The sequence below is a fragment of the Propithecus coquereli genome, unplaced genomic scaffold (genome assembly GCF_000956105.1).
Source record: "Propithecus coquereli isolate 6110/MARCELLA unplaced genomic scaffold, Pcoq_1.0 Scaffold285, whole genome shotgun sequence".
NCBI classification, from domain to species: Eukaryota; Metazoa; Chordata; class Mammalia; order Primates; family Indriidae; genus Propithecus; species Propithecus coquereli.
The window spans coordinates 1,165,200-1,187,397 of record NW_012148452.1 but is presented as its reverse complement, the minus strand read 5'-3'; the positions used below and the strand labels follow the sequence as shown (position 1 = coordinate 1,187,397).

Here is a 22,198-nt window from a genome sequence, read left to right as displayed (position 1 = left end):
TCTCTTTTTTTTTTTTAGACAGAGTCTCATTCTTTTGCCCGGGCTAGAGTGAGTGCCATGGCGTCAGCCTAGCTCACAGCAACCTCAAACTCCTGGGCTCAAGCGATCCTCCTGCCTCAGCCTCCTGAGTAGCTGGGACTACAGGCATGCGCCACCATGCCCGGCTAATTTTTTCTATATATTTTTAGTTATCCAATTAATTTCTTTCTATTTTTAGTAGGGACGGGGTCTTGCTCTTGCTCAGGCTGGTCTCGAACTCCTAAGCTCAAACAATCCGCCTGCCCGGCCTCCCAGAGGGCTAGGATTACAGGCGTGAGCCACCGCGCCTGGCCGAGACTTACTCTCTTTTAAAATTCGTTTATTACCTACCGTTTTAGCAGACAAACCTTTGTGTTTCATTTAGCACTTCGAATCTAAAAGTATTTTAGTATGATTTTATTTTTAATTAAAATTAATCTGGATTTTAAATTGAGGGACATCAGAATACCTTTATGAATCATGAAAGACAACTAGCTTATTTAATAGTTAGTCAGTGGGTCTCCTGAAAGCAAATGATGTCTTGGAAACAAGTCTTGAAAGACCTTAATCTTATCTGTGCTAAATGTAATACAAAAGTCTAAGCCAGTCTCAGCTCTAGCCTGAAACTATCTCCTTGTTTCTATACTTCTGTACATATATTCTCTACATTGCAGTCAGGGTGGTCATTGTAAGCTAAATATCATGTTACTTATTTGCTTAAATTCCTCCAGTAGTTTCCTTTTACATTTAGAATAAAATTCTAAATCCTTTCTCCTGATCTGTAAGGCTGTATGCAGTTTCCTGCCTACCTAGTTCTTCACTCTGACCTACTACTATCCTATTTGCTTCTTGATTTAGCCACACCAGTTTTCTTGCCATTCCTTCAGAGAGTCAAGCTCATTCCTCATGGCCCTTAGAATGCATTATAGAGACAGGGGAACTGCTCATCCCTTCTTATCATTCAGTCTGGCTCAAGAGTTTTCTTCTCAGGGAGGATTTTCCTGACAATTACATCTAAACTATTGTCTCTCTTCTTTCCCACAAATCACTGCCTATCCTGTACACTGCTTTTAATTTCTCCTTAGCATATATCATTACCTGAAATTATATTATGTATTTGTTGTCTTTTCCCTATTAGAATGTAAGCTCTCTGAGGGCAAGGATCCTGTCTTGTTTACTGCTGTATTCCTCTAGCATAAACACACATGCGCACACACTGACCCGTGCCCCCCCACCCGAACAATCCTAGGCATGTAGTCGAAATTCAGCAAATGTTTGGATGAATGAAATGACAGTATAGCCCTAGAATACTATTTTAAAACTTGTGTTTCTTTCCAGGTTCTATTTTCTTATTTAATGTATGTAAAAATGTGGTGGCATGAATGTTTTCAGTTTTTAAAACTTCCAAGAGTGAGTTTTAATGGGCACATTGTATTCATAAGATCTAAGTTTCTAGCCATAACTTTAAATAAGTGTATTGGCTGCTTATGTACATTAATATCTGTAAGTGAAATGAAGGTGTCTTAGAAGCTAATACAACTTAACCTTAGAATCTGTTCTAAAATTATTTGACATTTTTCTCACTGAATAAGAATGAGAAGGAAGAAGCATAATGTAGAAAAGTAGCATGCAGGGTATAGAGTGGTGCCGGGTCATGATTATCTAAGTTAAGGAAATAACATGCTTTACTTCTGCCTATTCCTAGCCACCATTTTTTTTCTGCCTTATAGAAAAGAAAAAAAAGATTGAATAAAAGGGTTTTTATTTTAATTCTGTGTCTCATGTGAGTATTGTTTTGATTATACTAGTTATTAAAATGTGTATTGTGTCACAATTCACTTTTAAATATAAATCTTGTTTTTGTAGTATAATAGTATATTAATAGGTATGATAATTACCTGACATGTGAACTAAGAAGCATTTGTGGAAGGAATATAATTGTTCTATACTTGGTAGGTTAGAAGTTTTTATTTTTTAATGTTTTAATCATCTGGATGATTCTGTCCATTTCCTGAAATTATTGTTCTATGGTAGTAGTTCTCAACTTGGTCAATTTCCTGTCCCCCTTACCCCCATCCCCAGGTGACATTTGGCAGTGTCTAGAGACGTTTTTGGTTATCACAACTGGGGTTGTACTACTGGCATCTGGTAGGTAGAGGCCAGAGATGCTGCTAAATATCCTACAGTGCCCAGGACAGTCTCCTATAAAGAAAAATTATCCAACCCAAAATGTAATACTGTTAAGGTGCTTTAATGTAATGAATAACCTTTAACAGAAATTTGAATTCTAGAATAATAATTATTAAATTGGAAAGGCCAAACATGTTTACTAATTAGCTTCATTAGTGATAGCCCCACCATGCCATAGTTGGCATGGTCTTACATTATTATGCCGAAACAAAGGTGTTTTTTCCCCATAGTGAAAAGGATTTTGTTGGATTTTACTAGTATCTGCTATTAATATTGCTTGAGATAAGATATCAGAAGAATAGCCGTCTCCTTATAGAAAGTTGCATAACTGTACTTGCATTATTTCAGGAGAGGATAAAAAAATAAAGAAAGAAAAAAACAAAAGAAAGTGGCATAACCAATTGACAAAGTCAGATGACACGCCCTGTCATTAAAATATATTCTGTGAATTACTATTATGCTCTTTTGGTGGCATTTAAACAACCTTCTTAAATTCTTATAGAAGCACTCCGTTTTAAAGATGTAATATGGTTAAACACTTCTCTAGTCATAGAGTAACCCATTCAGAAGCCTAGTTTATATCAGTAAATTTGTGAATTTATATTACCCAGTCATGGTAAATATCTGTTATTTCTTTCCATGTTTTGAGTTTTGAAAGTACAATTAAATGTGTAGCAGTTAATTTTAATGAAGTTAGAGGGCTATTGCAAGTCCTCTTCATTCTTCTTTTTTTCATTTTAAATTTTCTAGCTCTCCAGAGATCATAATCTTTCTTCTTACTTAAGATTATCTTTTTTTTTAAATTCGTAGTCTTCAAAGATATATTTTCTTTATTAGTTTTGAATAAAACTGAAGTTTTTCTTATATGCAAGATGCTGTGAGGCACTGTTGGGGTATAAAATAAATTTAGTCCTGCCCCTAAATGAAATTTGTAGTCTAGTGGAAAATAACATTAAATTCTCTGATAGAGAGGTATAAATAAAATGTAGTAGGGACACAGAGCTAAAGAACAGGGAATAATTTAATTCCATATATGGAGATCCAGAAGCTTTATGTAGTTTGATATGGATAGATTATAGGGGTGTTGCTTAGTAGTATGTGTCATGATGACAAATGAGATGTGAAAAGGGGGTGGTAGGGCTATAGAACAGAATAGCAAAATACTGTTCATAAGTTTATATATTATCCTTGAGATGATAGAAGTTTTTTGAGTGAAATAAAAACAGCTTTGGAAAATAAGGATTTTGGAAAAATTAACCAAGTAACATATTGAAAGATTATTTGAAATGAAGAAATACATATGTATGAAATAAGATCAGTTTGGACGTGTGCTTGAACAGCTCAGATAAAAAGTGATACAGGGCCCTCACTAGGAAATTAGAAACACCAGGGATGCAGGGATGTATGGATGTTATAGACACTGTGGAGTAGACTCTTCAGAACTTTGCAGCCAGCTGAATAGTAAAGTAGAGGAGTAACGGGGAAGTTTAAACATATTTATTTCATGACCTGGAAAGATGAGGAAGAACAGTTTGGGGGCATCTCTACTACCATCCTTTTTATACACTTTAGGCTAAGCTAAATCTTACCAAACTTAGTTTTTATGATTTTTAAAAGTAGCTTTTCTAAATAAAAATATCTCAGAATAACTGTTAACATACCTTATGAAAGTAAGATCTTGCTAAATAATTAAGGTCTGGCTAAATGATGGCATATCCCCTTAAAGTGAAGGAAAAATATGTATAGGCTGATATGGGAAGATTTCCAGATAGATTTTAAAATTTAGGAGCAAGGTGCATGATATAGGCATACATATGTGGTCATATATACATAGGTTTTTTTTCACCCTAATTAGATAATAGAAACAGTTAATCCATTATCTTGAAGGAGAGGGATTGAGATACTCAGGCTTTTTGTCTGTCTTATACTATATGACTTTAGCTATGTGCGTGTAGTATGTGTACATTGTAAAAATGTGAATTGAGTTCGAGATTCCTGCTTAGAGAGTAATTCCATCAGACTGTTCGGATCATGTGTCTGAAGCTTAAGAGAGGGGACTATTACTAACCCAGTTAAAGTAGATATAGAATGCAAAGGGCAAGAATGCATCACTAGAAATAAAGAACAAGTGTTTTGAGTTGACTTTTACAGATGTGTGCCTTCATAGAAAATTAAAGTAGGAGAAATTTAGAGGGTTTTTTTATTTATATTAAGTGAAAATCCATTTTCTGTTTGGTATAAGTATATGTGTTCCAGTGTTCGCTGTTGAAGGGTGGCACTATCCTTCCATAATAATGGATTAGTGAAAGAAAGCAATACTCTTGATTTTTCTTTTTCTTTTTTCTCCCATCCACCTCTTGATTATTTTTTTCTAATCAGCAGTTTTAGACGGTGATAGCTACCTAACTAGTACAGAGTAATAGAATTTATCATGTCTAAGTACCCTTTTATCCTAAGATTTCTGTATATAGCAGTTTATGCCTAACTTTTCATCAGCTGTGTTAAAAGTAAAATTCCTTTTCTAATTTGTTAGAATTTTCTTTGCGGAGGGAGGAATTGGGGGTGTAGCATATTGCATATATAGGATATACACAGTATCTGTGGCAAATATCTTTTATCTTTTTGTTTCTAATTAGTTTCTCTAGTAAGGATAGCACCTACTTCACAATAGAGGCTAAGGACCTTATAAATTTTAAAGATAGCAAAATTTCTGCCAAGAAACATTATAGTTGTTCAATATCTTTTTTAAGAGTTTAGCACTTAGTTTTAGTAGAATTTGTGGTTGCTTAAAATAGTCTGCTATTCTGATTCAGAGGGAAACCTTTCTAAACCCTTAGCAAAGAAAGAACTGTGCTTGAGCATATTTCTTCACGTTTTGTTCTGTAGTCAGGATATATCAGGATATCTTAACCATGATGTTCATCAACAGAATTAGCTCCTATATTGTATTAGTGATATACCAGATTTTTGTTGTATGTATATAGTTATAATGTATTATTTGATCTCAAAAAGGTAGTTTTGAATGCCTTTGTTTCGTAGAAAGAAGTCTGATGAAATAAACTTGTTTGATTTGACTGTACTCTAAATCTTTTAAGTCAGTCTTTTATATTTGCTATTTTATTTTAGTGCAATAAAGCTATACTTTTGACAGCTAGCTTGACTCTGTTTAAGGATTGATTCTGAAATGGGAGATGTTACTGGAAAAAGTACCATTTAATAAGGGGTGGGAATTGAGGTTTATTAACATCATTTGTTCCTTAACATTTCCTTCTATAGCTTATTTCCTATAATTGTCAATCCTACAGTATTGTCATACCTTGTCTGGAAGAATTTTTGTTGAATAAAGGCATAAAAGCATATGCTGCCATAAGCCATGTTAAATTCTATATGAGTATATTTCAGGATAGTATGTTATTGTCATAGTGAAAGGAAGGAGATGCAATTAATGAGTAATATAAAAGTGATTTCAATTTGCTTTGAGCTTTGCAATGCTTCCTGTTCATGGTTGTACCTGATCCTCTTTTAGTTTGTCTGTACTTAGCTTTATATCTAATTGAAACTATCTCTGTAGTTAATTATTTGGCTGTATGTGAAAGTTCTTTTGAGGAAGGGAAAGGTGTTCCTATTCACAAAAGTATGTGTGTACTATATAATTGGATAGTGACAAAATGATTATAGTTTTTAATCTGGCATCTCTTAAAAAAATCACAATTTTTCTATTTTTTATCAGCTTTAAATATAGAAGAATGTATAATGTAAATGATTTATATTTTAAAATTTATTGTGACTTGATAACTCTTGGTATTATTGACTACATTTAAATTCTTTGCATATCCCAATGTCTGTGAGAACAATTCAATAAAATAACAAAAAGTTGTCTTTAGGTAATGCATTTGGTTTACTCTCATTTTTATTTCAATAGAGCCCTATGCAGTAGGATTGGTCCTTTTAATAATGTTATTGCACACTAGAGTTTAGCAACTACCTGTGTAAATAGTGTGGCAGTTTTTATGTTTCTGCCAGAGGACAACTTAATGTGAAAAACAGAGTTGTTTTATTTACCTCTACACAGAGTAGTAATTTCTTCTCTGTGAATAGTTATTTGAATATGAATACTTAAAATCTTTCCAAACCTAACTTTGTCCCTGTGTGAACTTAGCAAACCATGTTTGTTTCTATATAATTTCCACATCAAAGGCAGAGAGAATAACCTCCATTTCAAGTGTTCAATAAGAAAGTACATGTCATAGTAGATAGACTATTTTGAAAAGATTTACATTAGTGAATATTTGGTAGGCAGTTCAGCCAACAGTTATTTAGGGTCCAGTGTGGTGAGGTACAAAGCTACTCTTGAGAAATACTCATCTGTTTATAGAACAGAACTATTCTGATTATTGATTGTAAAACATATCCCCGTTGACACTGTGTTAGCACTGTGTTCCCATGGGAGAAAGTTTTTGTAGACTCGGGGATTTTAGTTTTGGGGATAAATCTGGAGCATATTGGGAATAATAATACGTATTTCAGCATTTGATAGCATGTTTAGACAATAATGAGTTTTTGTTTTGATCGCCTATTTTGTCCTTAGTTTATAAGGGGTAGAATACTGCTAGTGCTAGGCATTAGTAAATAGATTGAGATATGATATCACTATCATTCAAAGAATTTACTTTCATCGCTCCCAAACCTTGCATATCTTATAATTTTTTTCTCAGTACTCAGGACAGATAAGCAGAGGCGACAGTACTTTCTAATGTGTAAAAAATGATTTATTTCAAAGAACAAGATACTGTATTTTAGGATTATTAGTGCAAGAACATCTCAATCATGTGTGGCTTTTAGATTTAATTTATTCATTAGCAAATATTTATTGAATGCTTATTATGTGCCAGGGGCACTCTAGACATTTGGATAATTAATGAACAAAGACAAGATCCCTGTCCTTCTGGGGCTTTTATATTGTAGTGGGAGTGACAGTCAACTATGAACATAATAAATTATATAATATGTTAAAAGACAAACTATAGGGGGAAAATAGAGCAGGGTAAAGGATTAGTGCTGAGGCAAGTGGGCATTTTGCAATCAGTGTAAGGTCTTCTAGAGAAGGTGACATTTAAACAAAGACTCGAAGAAGTGAGGGAGTTGACCATGCAGGTCTTTGAAAGACTGTTTCAAACAAAGGGAGCAGACAGGAGTGTGTCTGGCCTGTTTGAAGAACACTAGGGAAGCCCTTAGAAGCAGTGTGAGTGAGAGAGGACTTACTTAGAAATAGTAGAAGATAAAGTTGGAAAGGAAAAGAAGAACCAGATTATGGGAGATTTTGGTAGGATATTATGAGGACTTTGGTTTTTATTCAGAGTGAAATAGTCATTGCAAGATTTTGAATATGATCTGACTAGAAGCCTGGCTGCCATTGTTATGATAGCTTGGGACCTGAGCTTTGTAAACCCAAGAGAATAGGAATCTGAGAGTCTAAAAGTGTCCTATACAAACTAGAAACTAGTCTGTATTCATACTCTTTGAGCACCCTCGTCTTCAGAGATATGAAAGTCCTAATGTTTTCCAGGGTTCTGTGGTACAGAGCAGCTTGCTTCTTGTGGCTTCCCTCTTTTAGCCTTGGATTTCAGCTTTGTCTGGTCGGTCAGTTTCCACTAGTTCATCTTTCCAACTTCACTGTTGCTGTCTTCTCTCTTGTTCTGTCATCCCATGACATTTTATTGGTTATTTTAGGTGAGTAGAGAGGAACATAAATTTTTAATTCACTATGTTAAACCAGAAGACTGATAATGTAAAAACTGATACTCCAGTGTGATTAGGAAAAAACTGAGGTACTTACACTGAAACTTCACTTTGCCATGTAAAACATCTTGCCAGAATTAATAGTACTATAATGTTATTTTCTTGAAGCACAGATCAGGCCTTCAAAGATTTTAAATTTAAAATATATCTATTCATGGCAATAAGAAGAGGGTAATCACTTCCATTGTATAAATTATATAAAAGTATGTTGCCTCACTATAAAGCCCACACTTTGAGATTCACTGTATAGAGCAGGTTAGATTTAAGAGCTCCTTTCAGTAAAGATTTGGACAAGTTAGTGTGCTTGAAGACTTGAGAACAAAGTGAGTTACCTAAAGACAACATATTTTGATGGAAAGATCGCATATAGATAGGAGACTTGGATTTTAGCTCAATTTCTCAATTACTAAATTTGAGACTTAATAAATCACATAATCTTTCTATGCCTCAGTTTCTTCATTTGTAAAATGAGGGATTGTAGGTTAGGTAATCTTTAATTCTAAAAACTCATGATACTTAAGTCATTTTGGAAATTTTTTATGCTTTTGTGGATAATAAATGTAATTAATTTTCTTATTTTTTTTTATGCAGGTTAATGGTGCAATGTAAGAAACCTTTAAAAGTTTCTGATGAATTAGTGCAGCAATATCAAATTAAAAACCAGTATCTTTCAGCAATAGCGTCTGATGCAGAACAAGAACCTAAAATTGACCCATATGCATTTGTTGAAGGAGATGAAGAGTTCCTTTTTCCTGATAAAAAAGATAGACAAAATAGCGAGAGAGAACCTGGAAAAAAACACAAGGTAAGGGAAATCGCAGTATACCAAAGGGTCACTGATGATTTTGTAGCACTGCATATAGTAACATACTTAGTACTGTGTTTATCTCATTTTTTTCTCTTAGTACAGAAAGATTAATCATTTTACTTAGAAAAATACTTTTTTGAATAGGTAAATCAGGCACACAGTACACACTGTAGCTGATCTTGGATGATGAAAAGATCTTTGTTGTTTACTTTAAAAGTTTCTGGGTTAGATAAAGAGTACATTAACTTCTGTCATAACTGAAATCAGGACATTTTGGACTATTTTGACAGTTAAAAATATACTTGTAAGTGAATTACTTGTTTTCAAAGATGAAATATACATCGAGATTAAAAATTACATGATATTTTCGACTGTGTGATTTAGGAATTTATAGTACCCCTGAAAGTAAAAACTTATATTAATGAAGTATGAGACACAGCAATAGTTACTTGAAAAAAAAAGAAATAGTTACTTGATTAAAAATCAAATATTTGAGGATCTATTAAGTATAAGATAACTCTGTTAGGGGCTGGATGTGGTGGCTCATGCCTGTAGTCCTAGCACTTTGGGAGGCTGAGGCAGGAAGATTGCTTGAGGCCAGGAGTTTGAGACCAGCCTAATCAACATAGCAAGACCCCATCTCTACAAAAAAGAGAAAAATTGGACAGGTGTGGTGGTGCATGCCTGTAGTCCCAGCTACTCGGGAGGCTGAGGCAAGAGGATCAGTTGAGCTCAGAAATTGGAGGTTGCAGTGAACTATGATGATGCCACTGTGCTGTAGCCTGGGTGACAGAGCAAGACCCTGTCTCAAAAACAGAAACAAAAAAACCCCCACAACTGTATATAGCTCTGTTAGATGGGAATTTTACCTTAAGTACAAAATATGAAAATTGAAAGCTGTAAAATTGTGAAAAGGATCCAATAATATGTTTAATACAAAGAATTAATTTCACAGAGTTTTAGTTAGCTACACAGTGTGTCAGGTATTTGAAATTTTGTCCTTTTGTAAGTATGAAAACAGTAATAGCTGGGAAAGCTGCAGGTAGAATAGAAAGAACATAGACATTAGAATTTGCCAGATTTAGGTTAAAATTCCAGCTCCGACTATTACCAGCCATATTTCTTGGGACAAATAATCTTTAGGGCCCCCTTTTTTGTCTGTAAGATGAACATAGTACCTACTTGTTTACTATAAGAATCAGTGATAATGTATGTAGAACACTTGGCAGAATACTTGACACATAGCTACTCAATAATTGGTAGAGTTCGTTATTGGTAAAATATGTATTTCAACCTAACATGTAATATTTGTTTGCAGGTAGAAGATGGGACATCTAGTGTAACAGTGTTGTCACATGAAGAAGATGCTATGTCATTATTTAGTCCCTCTATCAAGCAAGGTAAAACTTTTATTTCCTAATCCAAATATTGCAGTCCAGAATTGTTACTACAAACTGATCTGATATGGTTGAACTTTTAATATTTCTTTTTGCATAATTCATACATTTCATAGAAAGGCACCTTTCTTAAAATGATGGATTTATTTATCTTTTATTGAGAGACACAAGTTCAGGTAATAGAAATTGTTTCGAATTGTCAAAACTTCTTTCCTTTTTTACAAGTAAAAATAGTTCTTACCTATCTATAAAGGGAGAAGATTGGATAAGATCATCACCTAAGAGCCCTCAGATCTAAAAACATAATTTTTAAATTAAACGTTAATTAAATTCTGTTGGAATTTTGTTGTCTTTTTCTTCCCACACACACAAGTTAAAAGAGTTGTTTCTGAGGCCATTAATTCAGCAGATGTTTATTCAGCACCTGCACTGGGGATATAGTGGCCAGGACTCGACTTTGCAAGTGACTTGTGCTCTTTGTGAATGGAATAGAGAGACACCGTATAATAGTTCATTTACAAGATCCATTTAACTTTTTAAACAATTATTCTTTATTTTTTTAATTGACAAGTGAAAATTGTATATATTTATGATACACAATATGATGTTTGGTTGATATATGTATGATATATATGTGTATTGTGGAATGGCTAAATGAAGATATTTACCATATGGATTACCTCACATACTTAGTTTTTGTACGTAGAACACTTAAAATCTATTTTTAGCATTTTTTTAAGTTTACTATGTAGTAGTATTATTAATTTAGTCACTATGATGTATAGAAAAACCCATTTAACTTTTGATGAAGTTGTTTTTTGGTATGTGTTTTTTGGGGATAAAGTTTTGTTTTAATATTTGGAATAAATAGAAAGAGTCAGTCTCTGGGTAACCAAAAATAAAAATAAGAACATAGTCTGTCCGAACAAGGAATAGATAGTCTTAAGTAGCTTGGCAAGTTATTAGTTTGGGTTCTTTGCCAAAGTGACCTACAGATTAAATGCAATTCCTATGAAAATTCTGATGACATCTTCCATAGTAATTGAAAAAAAAAAAAATCCTAAAATTCGTATGGAACCACAAAAGACCCTGAATAGCCAAGCAATCTTGAGCAAAAAGAACAAAGCCTATGGCATCACACTATCTGATTTCAAAATCTACTAAAAAGCTATGGTAATTAAAACAGCATGGTACTGGCTGTTAAAAAGACACATAGACCAATGGAACAGAATAGAGAGCCCAGAAATCGTGTATTTACAGTCAGCTGATTTTTGACAAAGACACCAAGAACACACAATAGGGACTATCCCCTTCATTAAGTGTTGCTGGGAAAACTGGATATCCACATGCAAAAGAATGAAATTAGACTCTCATCTCATATCATATATAAAAATCACCTCAAAATGAGTTAAAGACTTAATCCTAATACTCGAAAGTGTGAAACTACTAGAAGAAAACCCAGGGGAAAAGCTCCATGACATTGGTCTGGAAAAAGATTTTTTTAGATATGACCCCAAAAGCACAGGCAACAAAAGCAAAATTAGACAAGTGAGATTACATCAAACTAAAAAGTTTTGTATAACAAAGGAAACAATCAACAGTGAAGAGACAATGTGTGGAATGGGAAAATATTTGGAAACCATATATCTGGTAAGGAATTAATATCCAAAATATATAAGGAACTCAACTCACTAGCAAGAAAACAAATCATCTGATTAAAAAATGGTCAAAGGACCTGATTAGACATTTCTCAAAAGAAGACATACAGATAGTCAACAGGTATATGAAACAATGGTCAACATCACTAATCATCAGGTAAATGTAAATTAAAACCACAATGAGATATTACCTTGTACCTATTAGAACAGCTATTATCAAAAAAAAAAATGAAAGATAACAAGTGTTGGAAAGAATGTGGAGAAATGGGAACGCTTGTACATTGTTAGTGGGAATGTAAATTTGTATAGCCATTATGGAAAACAGTATGGAGGTTCCTAAAAAAATAAAAATAGAGCTACCATATAATCCAGCAATCCCAGCACTGGGCATATATTGAAGGTTATGAAATCTGTGTGTTAATACTGATATCTGTATTCCCACGTTCATTGCAGTATTATTCACAGTAGCCAACATATGGAATCAACCTAAGTGTCTATCAGTGGATGCATGGATAAAGAAAATACGGTGTATAAATACTGATGAAATACTATGCAGCCTTAAAAAAAAGAAGGAAATCCTGTCATTTGTGACAACATGGATGAACCTGGTGAACATTTATGCTAAGTGAAATAAGCCAGGCACAGAAAAATAAATACTGTATGATCTCACTCATATGGGGAATCTAAAAAAGTTGGACTCATAGACACAGAGACTAAAATGATGATTACCAGAGGCTAGGGGTTAGAGGGATTCAGGGAGATGTTGGCCAAAGGACAGAAAATTTCAGTTATGAGGAATAAGTTCAAGAGAGCTATTGTATGTTATGGTGACTACAATTAACAATATACTGTATACCTGAAAATTGCTAAGAGAGTAGATTAAGTGTTCTCAACATAAAAAAAAGTGCCTGTATGTGAAGTAATGCATATTTTAAATAGCTTGATTTAGCCATTTCATAATATATGTATAAGAAAACAAAAAAAAACCAATTTGGGTTTTTTAGCCTATTTACCTAACTTAGGATATTCCCTAGGATATAGGAAATGTGTAGTAGCTTTCTTGTGCCTGTGGTGCAGCTTTCTCAAGATGTGGATCATATACTACATTTTGGAGTATCTCTGAGGTGGAGCTTTGGAATCTTGGTTTTTAATAAGTATCCTAGATAATTTTTATGTACTCTGAAATTTCAGAATTATAGCTCTAGTGAATCTTTAGAACTGACATAAAGAGGCACTGGGAAAGTTACTTTTATCTTTCTGAAAATGAGGGCTATCTCAAATCAGTTGATATACAGAGAATGATTTAGAAGGTTATATATCAGATTACAGATTGTTTTTCTTGTTTGGGATATAGGGGAGTTTAGTTTTCATTGGTATTTGTATTTTTTCTTAAGTAGTCATGTATTTTTTACCCAAAACTGGGAAATAAAAAAAAAAAAAAAAGAAAAGAAACATCTAGTGCGGAAACTAAGTTTAACTAAAAGGTAATATTTATTGAGTATTTAAATGCCTGGCACTGGGCAAAGTGCTTTACCAACATTTTATCATATTTGCTTCTTGGTACATGCCATTACTGAGACACAGAGAGGTTAATTAATTTGCCAAAAGTTATATTATTAGTGGTGGAGCTGGGATTCAGATTAATAGTCTATCTGGCCCAAGAGCCAGAGAACTGTATCATCGTACTATGCTCCCTTTACATTTCAAGAAGATTAGAAAAATAAAAATGTGTGTGTATTTAGAGTACTTAGCTGTGTTATCGATTACATGGCTTTTGGTGAGCTTCCTGAGAAAGGTACTGTCATTTATAAGTCATTTCTATGAAAATAGTTTCTAGATTTTACACAGGAAATTATAATTTCTTGTTGCCTAATCCCTTTATAAATTTAAGATTTTATATATAGTTTAAATAAATAAAATAACACTTATTTGGTCAGCAGTAGAGTGTTTTATTTTTCTGCTTGACATGTGTAGATGCACCACGCCCTGCTAGTCATGCCCGTCCACCATCAACCAGTTTGATTTATGACTCAGACCTGGCTGTCTCTTATACTGACCTGGATAATCTCTTCAATTCTGATGAAGATGAACTAACAGTGAGTATCCCATTAATGATTAGGTTTATAATTTTTTACTTTATTCTTTTTTGCTTTTTTTTTTTTTTCTTTTTTTAAGATGGAGTCTTGCTCTGTTCCCTTGGTAGAGTGCAGTGGTGTTATCATAGGTCACTGCAACCTCAAACTTCTGGGCTCAAGCAGTCCTCTTGCCTCAGCCTCCTGAGTAGTGCACTACCACACCTGGCTAATTTTTAAATTTTTTGTAGAGATGGAGTCTCGCTGTGTTGCCCAGCCTGGCCATGAACTCCAGACTTCAAACTGTCCTCCCACCTCAGCCTCCCAAAGTGCTAGGATTACAAGCATGAGCCACCATACCCAGCCAATTTTATAATAAAATCTCATTAATTGGGTTTTTTAAAAATCTCATATTTGAGTAGTCTAGACACAATATCCCTATAAACTGTTGAGTTTTTTTCCCTTTCGTTTGAATATTTTTTTTTTTTTTGAGACAGAGTCTCACTCTGTTGCCCTGGCTAGAGTGAGTGCTGTGGTGTCAGCCTAGCTCACAGCAACCTCAGACTCCTGGGCTCAAGCAATCCTACTGCCTCAGCCTCCCAAGTAGCTGGGACTACAGGCATGCGCCACCATCCCTGACTAATTTTTTTTTTTCTACATATTTTTAGCTGTCCAATTAATTTCTTTCTATTTTTGATAGAGACGGGGTCTCGCTCTTGCTCAGGCTGGTCTCGAACTCCTGAGCTCAAACAATCCGCCCGCCTCGGCCTCCCAGAGTGCTAGGATTACAGGCGTGAGCCACCGCGCCCGGCCTCATTTGTGTATTTGAAGGACTTATGATTAAGCTTAATTTCAGCTCTGCCGTGTGTTCTTTTCTACAGTTTTCAAGAAGCAGAATTATTTTCCTGTTCTTTAATTCTCTAGTTTGAGAAATGACCCTAAAATTGACTTGTTTGGAGAATACATAAGTAATTAATGTTAAAATTGTATGTTTCATCAATTTATTAAAGACTACCACTTCTTTTGAATTTATTTGGCACCACAGCTGTTATTTTAAGACAGATACATACCATAACAATGAAAGAGGAAAAACGTCATATTTAATCTTTAATACCCATTTACAGAAAAAAGTGAAGATAAAAGAAATTAAAACTTAAAATGAGATTCCCTAGAATGTCAAGTCTCTGGTAAATTAATGATTAGGGTGCTGCATTATCATAAAAGGGAATTCCTTTTTCATCTGCATTAAGGTAGCCTGGAAACTTCTGTGGTACATTTGGTTTTTCTTGCCCTATGTAATATATGCTTTTAATCCTCTCTCATTATATATATCTAATATATGTATATTTATATGTGTGTGTATATATATAACATGTATATGATATATATATGATAGATATAGCTATACGTAAACTTTTACTCTATATCCCATAATGTAGTATATTTTAGGGCCCCCTTAGTTAGGTGAAGGTATGTCCTTGAATACTTCGGAACATTTATATTATCTCTCCGCTACCATTTATGTATCAGCTGTGGTTCCCCTGAGGTAGAAAGGTTGTGAAAGTTCAGTCTACATATTTATCATAAACTAACAGAAGACATGGAACAAATGTTGTCAGCTCTAAAAACATTGGTGATAGATTGGAGATGATAAAACTTGATTTGTTCAATGTATTAAAACTTAGTTTTACTTAGGGATCCCATTGCTTTGTCATGAGATCTTTGTGAAGTTTGTGCTTAGTTTTACCTATTACACTATTTTTGCAGGGGTAAGGAGATTATTTAAACAAGGTAAAAGTATAAATAAGAATTGAGAGGGAAGATTGATTATGTAGGAAACTTTGATATCTTTCACTTACGGGGACAAATACTTTATGAGTATCTTTTACTAGGAAGCAATTCTGTCTCCTCTGAATGTTCAGATCAGAAAAAAAAGAAGCAATTCTGATGTTAATTACAAATCCTTAGGGCAGGTTTTATTTTATTTCTTTTTTTTTTGAGACAGAGTCTCACTCTGTTGCCTGGCTAGAGTGAGTGCCGTGGCGTTAGCCTAGCTCACAGCAACCTCAAACTCCTGGGCTCAAGCAATCCTACTGTCTCAGCCTCCCGAGTAGCTGGGACCACAGGCACGCGCCACCACGCCTGGCTAATTTTTTCTACATATATTTTTAGCTGTCCAGTTAATTTCTTTCCATTTTTTGGTAGAGACGGGGTCTCACTCTAGCTCAGGCTGGTCTCGAACTCCTGAGCTCAGAATGATCTCATGATCTGCCCGCCTCGGCCTCCCAGAGTGCTAGGATTACAGGCGTGAGCCACCGCGCCCGGCCCAATTTTTTATTTTAATAGATTTTAAGTTTTAGGTTAATCTTCTGTGTGTTTTGAAAGTGTTGGTCATTTTCTTTGGAGGAACTTTTCCCTCTTACTTTGGAGGCTTATCAAATAAATATTCAGAGAAATCAATCTGGAGTCAGTGATTGTATAAGATATATTTTATATCTTTAAACTATATCTAGTATGTATTTGGCTCTATCATAAATTCAAAATATTACTTTTGATGAATGGGCTTTACTTTTAAGTTACATCTGAGTGATTACTATTTTGAGATCATATTGGATATAAAATTTCAGATAAATCTTTGCTTTTTTTTTTTTTAAATAGCCTGGATCTAAAAAATCAGCGAATGGATCAGATGATAAAGCCAGCTGCAAGGAATCAAAGACAGGAAATCTGGACCCGTTATCTTGCATAAGTAAGCTTCCCAGATCTGTGCTCCAGATAAATTTACAAACTTTTAATCTCAACAAAGCTCCCCACTCCCTTTGTTTTAAATGTAGATTCACCTCTTTTTAGTCTTATGTTAAAACATGTGTTTTATTAAATATAGGCACTGCAGATCTTCATAAGATGTATCCTACACCACCATCATTGGAACAACATATTATGGGATTTTCCCCAATGAATATGAATAATAAAGAATATGGTAGTATGGATACAACACCTGGAGGAACTGTTCTAGAAGGAAATAGTTCTAGTATAGGAGCACAGTTCAAAATTGAGGTTGATGAGGGATTCTGTAGCCCAAAACCTTCTGAAATTAAAGTAAGTATTTTATTTTTCTAGAAAAATAATTCGCTTCCTATACTTTCTTATAGAATTAGTTTGTTGCTATATTCAAAAATCCTTTCATAGTGATTTTAGTCTTGTAGTTGACAAATTTGAGACTGAATTGTGGTAACACTATTAAGAATGCATTTAAGAAGAGAATAGAATTATATTTCTCTTTCATTCTATTTAAAGAAAGGAAAATAAGTCCAGAGTAAGTTTGGGTTTTTTCTTTGTTTTTTCCCCTGGGAGATAAGATATTAAGCCCATGGTCTTTATATTATAGGATTTTTCTTATGTCTATAAGCCTGAAAATTGTCAAGTTCTAGTGGGATGTTCCATGTTTGCACCTCTAAAAACTCTACCAAGCCAATATCTGCCACCTATCAAATTGCCAGAAGAGTGTATTTACCGTCAGAGTTGGACTGTTGGGAAATTGGAATTGCTTCCTTCAGGGCCTGCAATGCCATTTATCAAAGATGGGTATGATTTATGTTATTATTATAGTATACAAATGCTTATATAGCTTTAATTTTTTTTCATAGAACGACCTGTATGCTGGAAAAAGAATATTCATTTTTGAAAATTCTAAAAGTTTTCCCATTAATTAATTATAATGGTAATAGTTGGGTATGGGTGAACTGTTGGAAAACTTAAGACCATTATGCTTTATTTGTCTTCAGAAGCAACTTTGTTCTGTAATTCTAAATTACTCTCATTTGTACATTTGCCATATTTCCCACACTTTTTACATTATACTCTCTCTGAATTTGGAGTGTCTTATAATTGGTAGCATCTTAAAATTACCATTTTCCCTTTTTACACATGAGCATCTTTAAAATAATTTTTTTTTTACAATCAGTGGCATCTTAAAATCAAGGAAAATGAGTATTTCCAGTAGAAGAAATTTATAGATCATAAATATGTATGTCTAGATATAGTTAAGTGTATACATATTTTATTTACAATTTTGGAACTAGTTGGTTGATCCTTAGCCCACAACAATCACTTAGAGTAGATATGTTAGCTAGAAATAAGACTCGATTGTACTTGTAGTTTCTGCACTAATTGTCCTGTCATAATTTTTGATGTTACTGAGAAACATTTGAGATATTTTTAGTTCTGTTTCACATTACTAATGTTTCTTTGTTTATATATTTGATTTTCTTTTATCCTGGTGACAATAGTGATGGAAGTAATATGGATCAAGAATATGGCCCTGCTTATACCCCTCAAACCCATACTTCTTTTGGGATGCCTCCCAGCAGCGCACCTCCTAGTAATGGTGGAGCAGGAATTCTTCCTTCTCCGTCCACTCCTAGGTTTCCAACTCCAAGGACTCCTCGGACTCCTCGTGGAGCTGGTGGACCTGCTAGTGCTCAAGGTTCAGTCAAATATGAAAATTCAGACTTGTATTCACCAGCTTCTACGCCATCCACATGCAGACCCCTTAATTCTGTGGAACCTGCAACTGTCCCTTCCATCCCTGAAGCACACAGTCTTTATGTAAACCTCATTCTTTCAGAATCAGTTATGAATTTGTTTAAAGACTGTAACTTTGATAGTTGCTGTATCTGTGTCTGCAACATGAATATCAAGGGTGCCGATGTTGGAGTTTACATTCCAGATCCAACGCAGGAAGCACAGTATAGGTGTACCTGCGGCTTCAGTGCTGTCATGAACAGGAAATTTGGAAACAGTTCAGGATTATTTCTTGAAGATGAATTAGATATCATAGGACGCAACACAGACTGTGGCAAAGAAGCAGAAAAACGTTTTGAAGCTCTCAGGGCTACCTCTGCTGAACATGTTAATGGAGGACTAAAGGAATCTGAAAAATTGCCTGATGATTTGATATTATTGCTTCAAGATCAGTGCACTAATTTATTTTCACCCTTTGGAGCAGCAGACCAAGATCCTTTTCCCAAAAGTGGTGTAATTAACAATTGGGTACGTGTTGAAGAGCGGGACTGTTGCAATGACTGCTACCTTGCATTAGAGCATGGGCGTCAGTTCATGGATAACATGTCAGGAGGAAAAGTTGATGAAGCACTTGTGAAAAGTTCATGCTTACATCCCTGGTCCAAAAGAAATGGTAAGTATGCTACAAATTTTTTTGTGTGTTTGCTTAGTTTCCTTTAGTTGTATGACTTTACTTTTCTTAGGAAAAAGTATTAAAGGCAATTTCTTACATAGTTAATAGTGATGCTTAAACTTGGACTTACAACTCTTTTAAGGATGACATTCTTAAAGGAAGAATTTTTTCAACAGTTTAATTTTACCAATAAAAGTATGGTTATTATAAATCTCTAATTATGTACTTATGTAGGAAGGTAAAAGGCACTTTGCAAATGTTAATTATCAGAAATTGCTGGTTATCTGCTTTATTCATTCTTTTACTCATTAAATATTAATATTTATTGAGCACCTTGTATATGCTAAGCACTGTCCTAGGTTCATTGTTGAACAAATTAGACATATTCCCTGCCCATTTTGAGCCTGTAATTTAGTAGAAGAGACAGACAATAAATAAAAAAATAATTACATAATAGTGACGTGCTTTGAAGAAAAAAAAGCAAGGTTAAGGAGTGGAAAAAGATAAATGTATGCTATTTTAAATCTATTGTCAGAGAAGATATTACTGAAGGGAAGCTTTTGGACAAACTCTTACATAAAGTGGGAGAATGTGAGCTATGTGATTAAATGAGGGAAGAATTGTTGCAAGCAATACAAAGTACACAGACCCTGAGGGAGTGCTGTGCTTTATATAGTTTGAGAAACATTAAGTAGGCTAATGTTAATGGAATGCATTGGGTGATGGGGAAATTGGTAGGAGATGAAATCTAAAAAGGTGACTGAGCACCAAAATCATGTAGACTATGTAAGACCTTTGTAGATTATACTAAGAGTGATGGGAAGCTATTGGATAGTTTTGAGCATGGAAGGAACATGATCCCTTTTCTGTTTATTTTTTATAAGGTCACCCTACCTATTGTGTAGAAAATAGCCTGGGGTTTGGAAGTGATAAAAGTGAGAATAGAAGTAGAGAGATCAGTTGGAAGGCAGTTTCAGTAATCCAGGTGAAAGATGATGGTAGCTTGGACAATATTGAAAGCAACAGAGATGTAAGTTGTAGAATCCAGATATATTTGTAAAATAGAACCTACAAGATTTGCTGATACGTGTAAGAAAAGATGAGGTGTCAAGGATAACTTGAGCAACTGGATAAATGCTGATACTAACTACGGAAGAAGGAAATACTGGGAGAGGAGGTCAAGTACATATTTGGAGATAATGAGTTTTAAATTCAGAAGAGTGATTGAGTCTAGAGATTAAATCTTTTCATGTGAGTTATCAGTATGAAAAGTTATGGAGTTTGATGAAATAACCTAGAGAGTGACTATAGAAAGAGCAGTCTGAGGATGGAGCTGACATTTAGACATGGAGAAGAAGAGGAGGATCCAGGAAAGGAACCTGAGATAGAGATAGGAGGAAAATCAAGAGAGCGTGGTGTCCTTGAAACCAAGTATAGGAAATATTTGGAGATGGAGAGAGTGATCATGAATATCAAATACTATGATACATCAAGGTAAAAACTGAGACAGGACCATTGGATGTGACCACGTGGAGATTGGTAGTGACCTTGACAAGCAGTTTCAGTCAACTTAATGAGAGTGTGTTCAGAAGGGAATGGGATGAGAAGCAAATTTAGACAATTCTTTGGGGACTTTTGCTATAAATAGCAGAGAAATTGGATAATAGGGTTAAAAGAGAGTTGTTTTTTTTGTTTTGTTTTTTTTAAGGGTACATTGGGAGTGATCCTATAGAGGAATTTTTTAAAGTGACAGTAATTATATATATTTATTGGGTACAGTGTGACATTTTGATATATATACACACATTGTAGAAAGATCAAATCAAGCTAATTAGTTTATCCATCACCTCACCTACTTATTTTTGTGGTGAAAACATTTAAAATCTATTCTTTTAGCAATTTTGAAATACAGAATACGTTATTAACAACTGTGGTCACTATACTGTGCAATAGATATCTAAAACTTACTCCTGCTAACTGAAACTTTGTGCCCTTTGACCAACATCTTTCCCTTTCCCATTCCCACCCCCAACCCCCATGGAGAGGAAATATTAATGCAGGCAGGAGAGAAGATAAAATTGTAGGAGCAAAGTCATTGAATAAGTGAGAGGTAATAGAATTCAGTGTTCAAGTAGAGGGATAAGTAGACCCTTAAATAGGAACATGTCCATTGTAAGAAGAAGGAAAGGCATAGTTTATGGGTACAGATACAGGAAATGCTTTTCTTTGGACAAGAAGAAGAGAAGTGAAAATTTTCCTGGGGTTGCTTTTAGAGCTAAGGATGAGGTGAGCTGTTGTTGGACAGTGGAAAAGTTAATTGATAGAATAGTGGTTTCTAAAGTCTAGATTCCCAAACTAGTAGCTTCAAACATCACCTGAGATCTTGCTAGAAATGCCAATTTTCACAGTGTACCCCAGACATTCTAAATCAAACTCTGGGGATGGGACTTGGTTCTGCCACTCACTAGCAATATGATCTTGGACAAGTTAATTTAACATCTTGGTTTCTTGATCTGGAATAATGAAGTAAACTAGTATTTGACTTGTGTATAGTTGTAAAGCTCTAATGAGTTAATCCGTATTAAGCATAGTGCTTAGCACGTACTAAATAATGAATATAAATGACTATTATTGAAATTATCAATTAGATATTTTTCCTTCAGGTATAGCCAACCTATGTTTCATTGGTTAACTTTTCTAACTTTTGGTTATAGACTAATGTATACAGAAAATTAGCCTCTTTCAGTTGTGGTTCTTGGTAAGAATCTATGTTTTTCTAATTGCTTGTCTGGGCTTATAACAACAACAACAAAAAAATCTATGTTCTTAGGTGGCATTATGTCCTATAATAACTCTTATTTGGTCCTTGTGTCATTTCCTAATTCAGTTATTTTTGGACATGTGCAAAACAATGTGCTTGGTATTTTGGGAGCTATGAAGATATTCTACCTTTAAATTGCTTACCAGACTACTAGGAGAACTACAACTATAATGCAGGGTTGAAAGAAATAAAAATCAACCCATCAACAGGATAATGGATAAGTAATTATGATTGTATA

The 22,198-nt window shown here is 34.3% G+C and overlaps 1 protein-coding gene across 1 annotated transcript in view; it reads left to right on the top strand.

The window, feature by feature from the left end:
* Window positions 1-22,198, top strand: part of MED13 (mediator complex subunit 13) — a 101,050-nt gene that overhangs the window by 45,598 nt on the left and 33,254 nt on the right. The window contains exons 10-16 of the mRNA XM_012648447.1: window positions 8,599-8,812; window positions 10,134-10,215; window positions 13,845-13,966; window positions 16,601-16,691; window positions 16,827-17,041; window positions 17,331-17,527; window positions 18,232-19,139. Of these exons, the coding sequence (XP_012503901.1) occupies window positions 8,599-8,812; window positions 10,134-10,215; window positions 13,845-13,966; window positions 16,601-16,691; window positions 16,827-17,041; window positions 17,331-17,527; window positions 18,232-19,139 (1,829 nt within the window). The remainder of the gene's footprint in view (window positions 1-8,598; window positions 8,813-10,133; window positions 10,216-13,844; window positions 13,967-16,600; window positions 16,692-16,826; window positions 17,042-17,330; window positions 17,528-18,231; window positions 19,140-22,198) is intronic.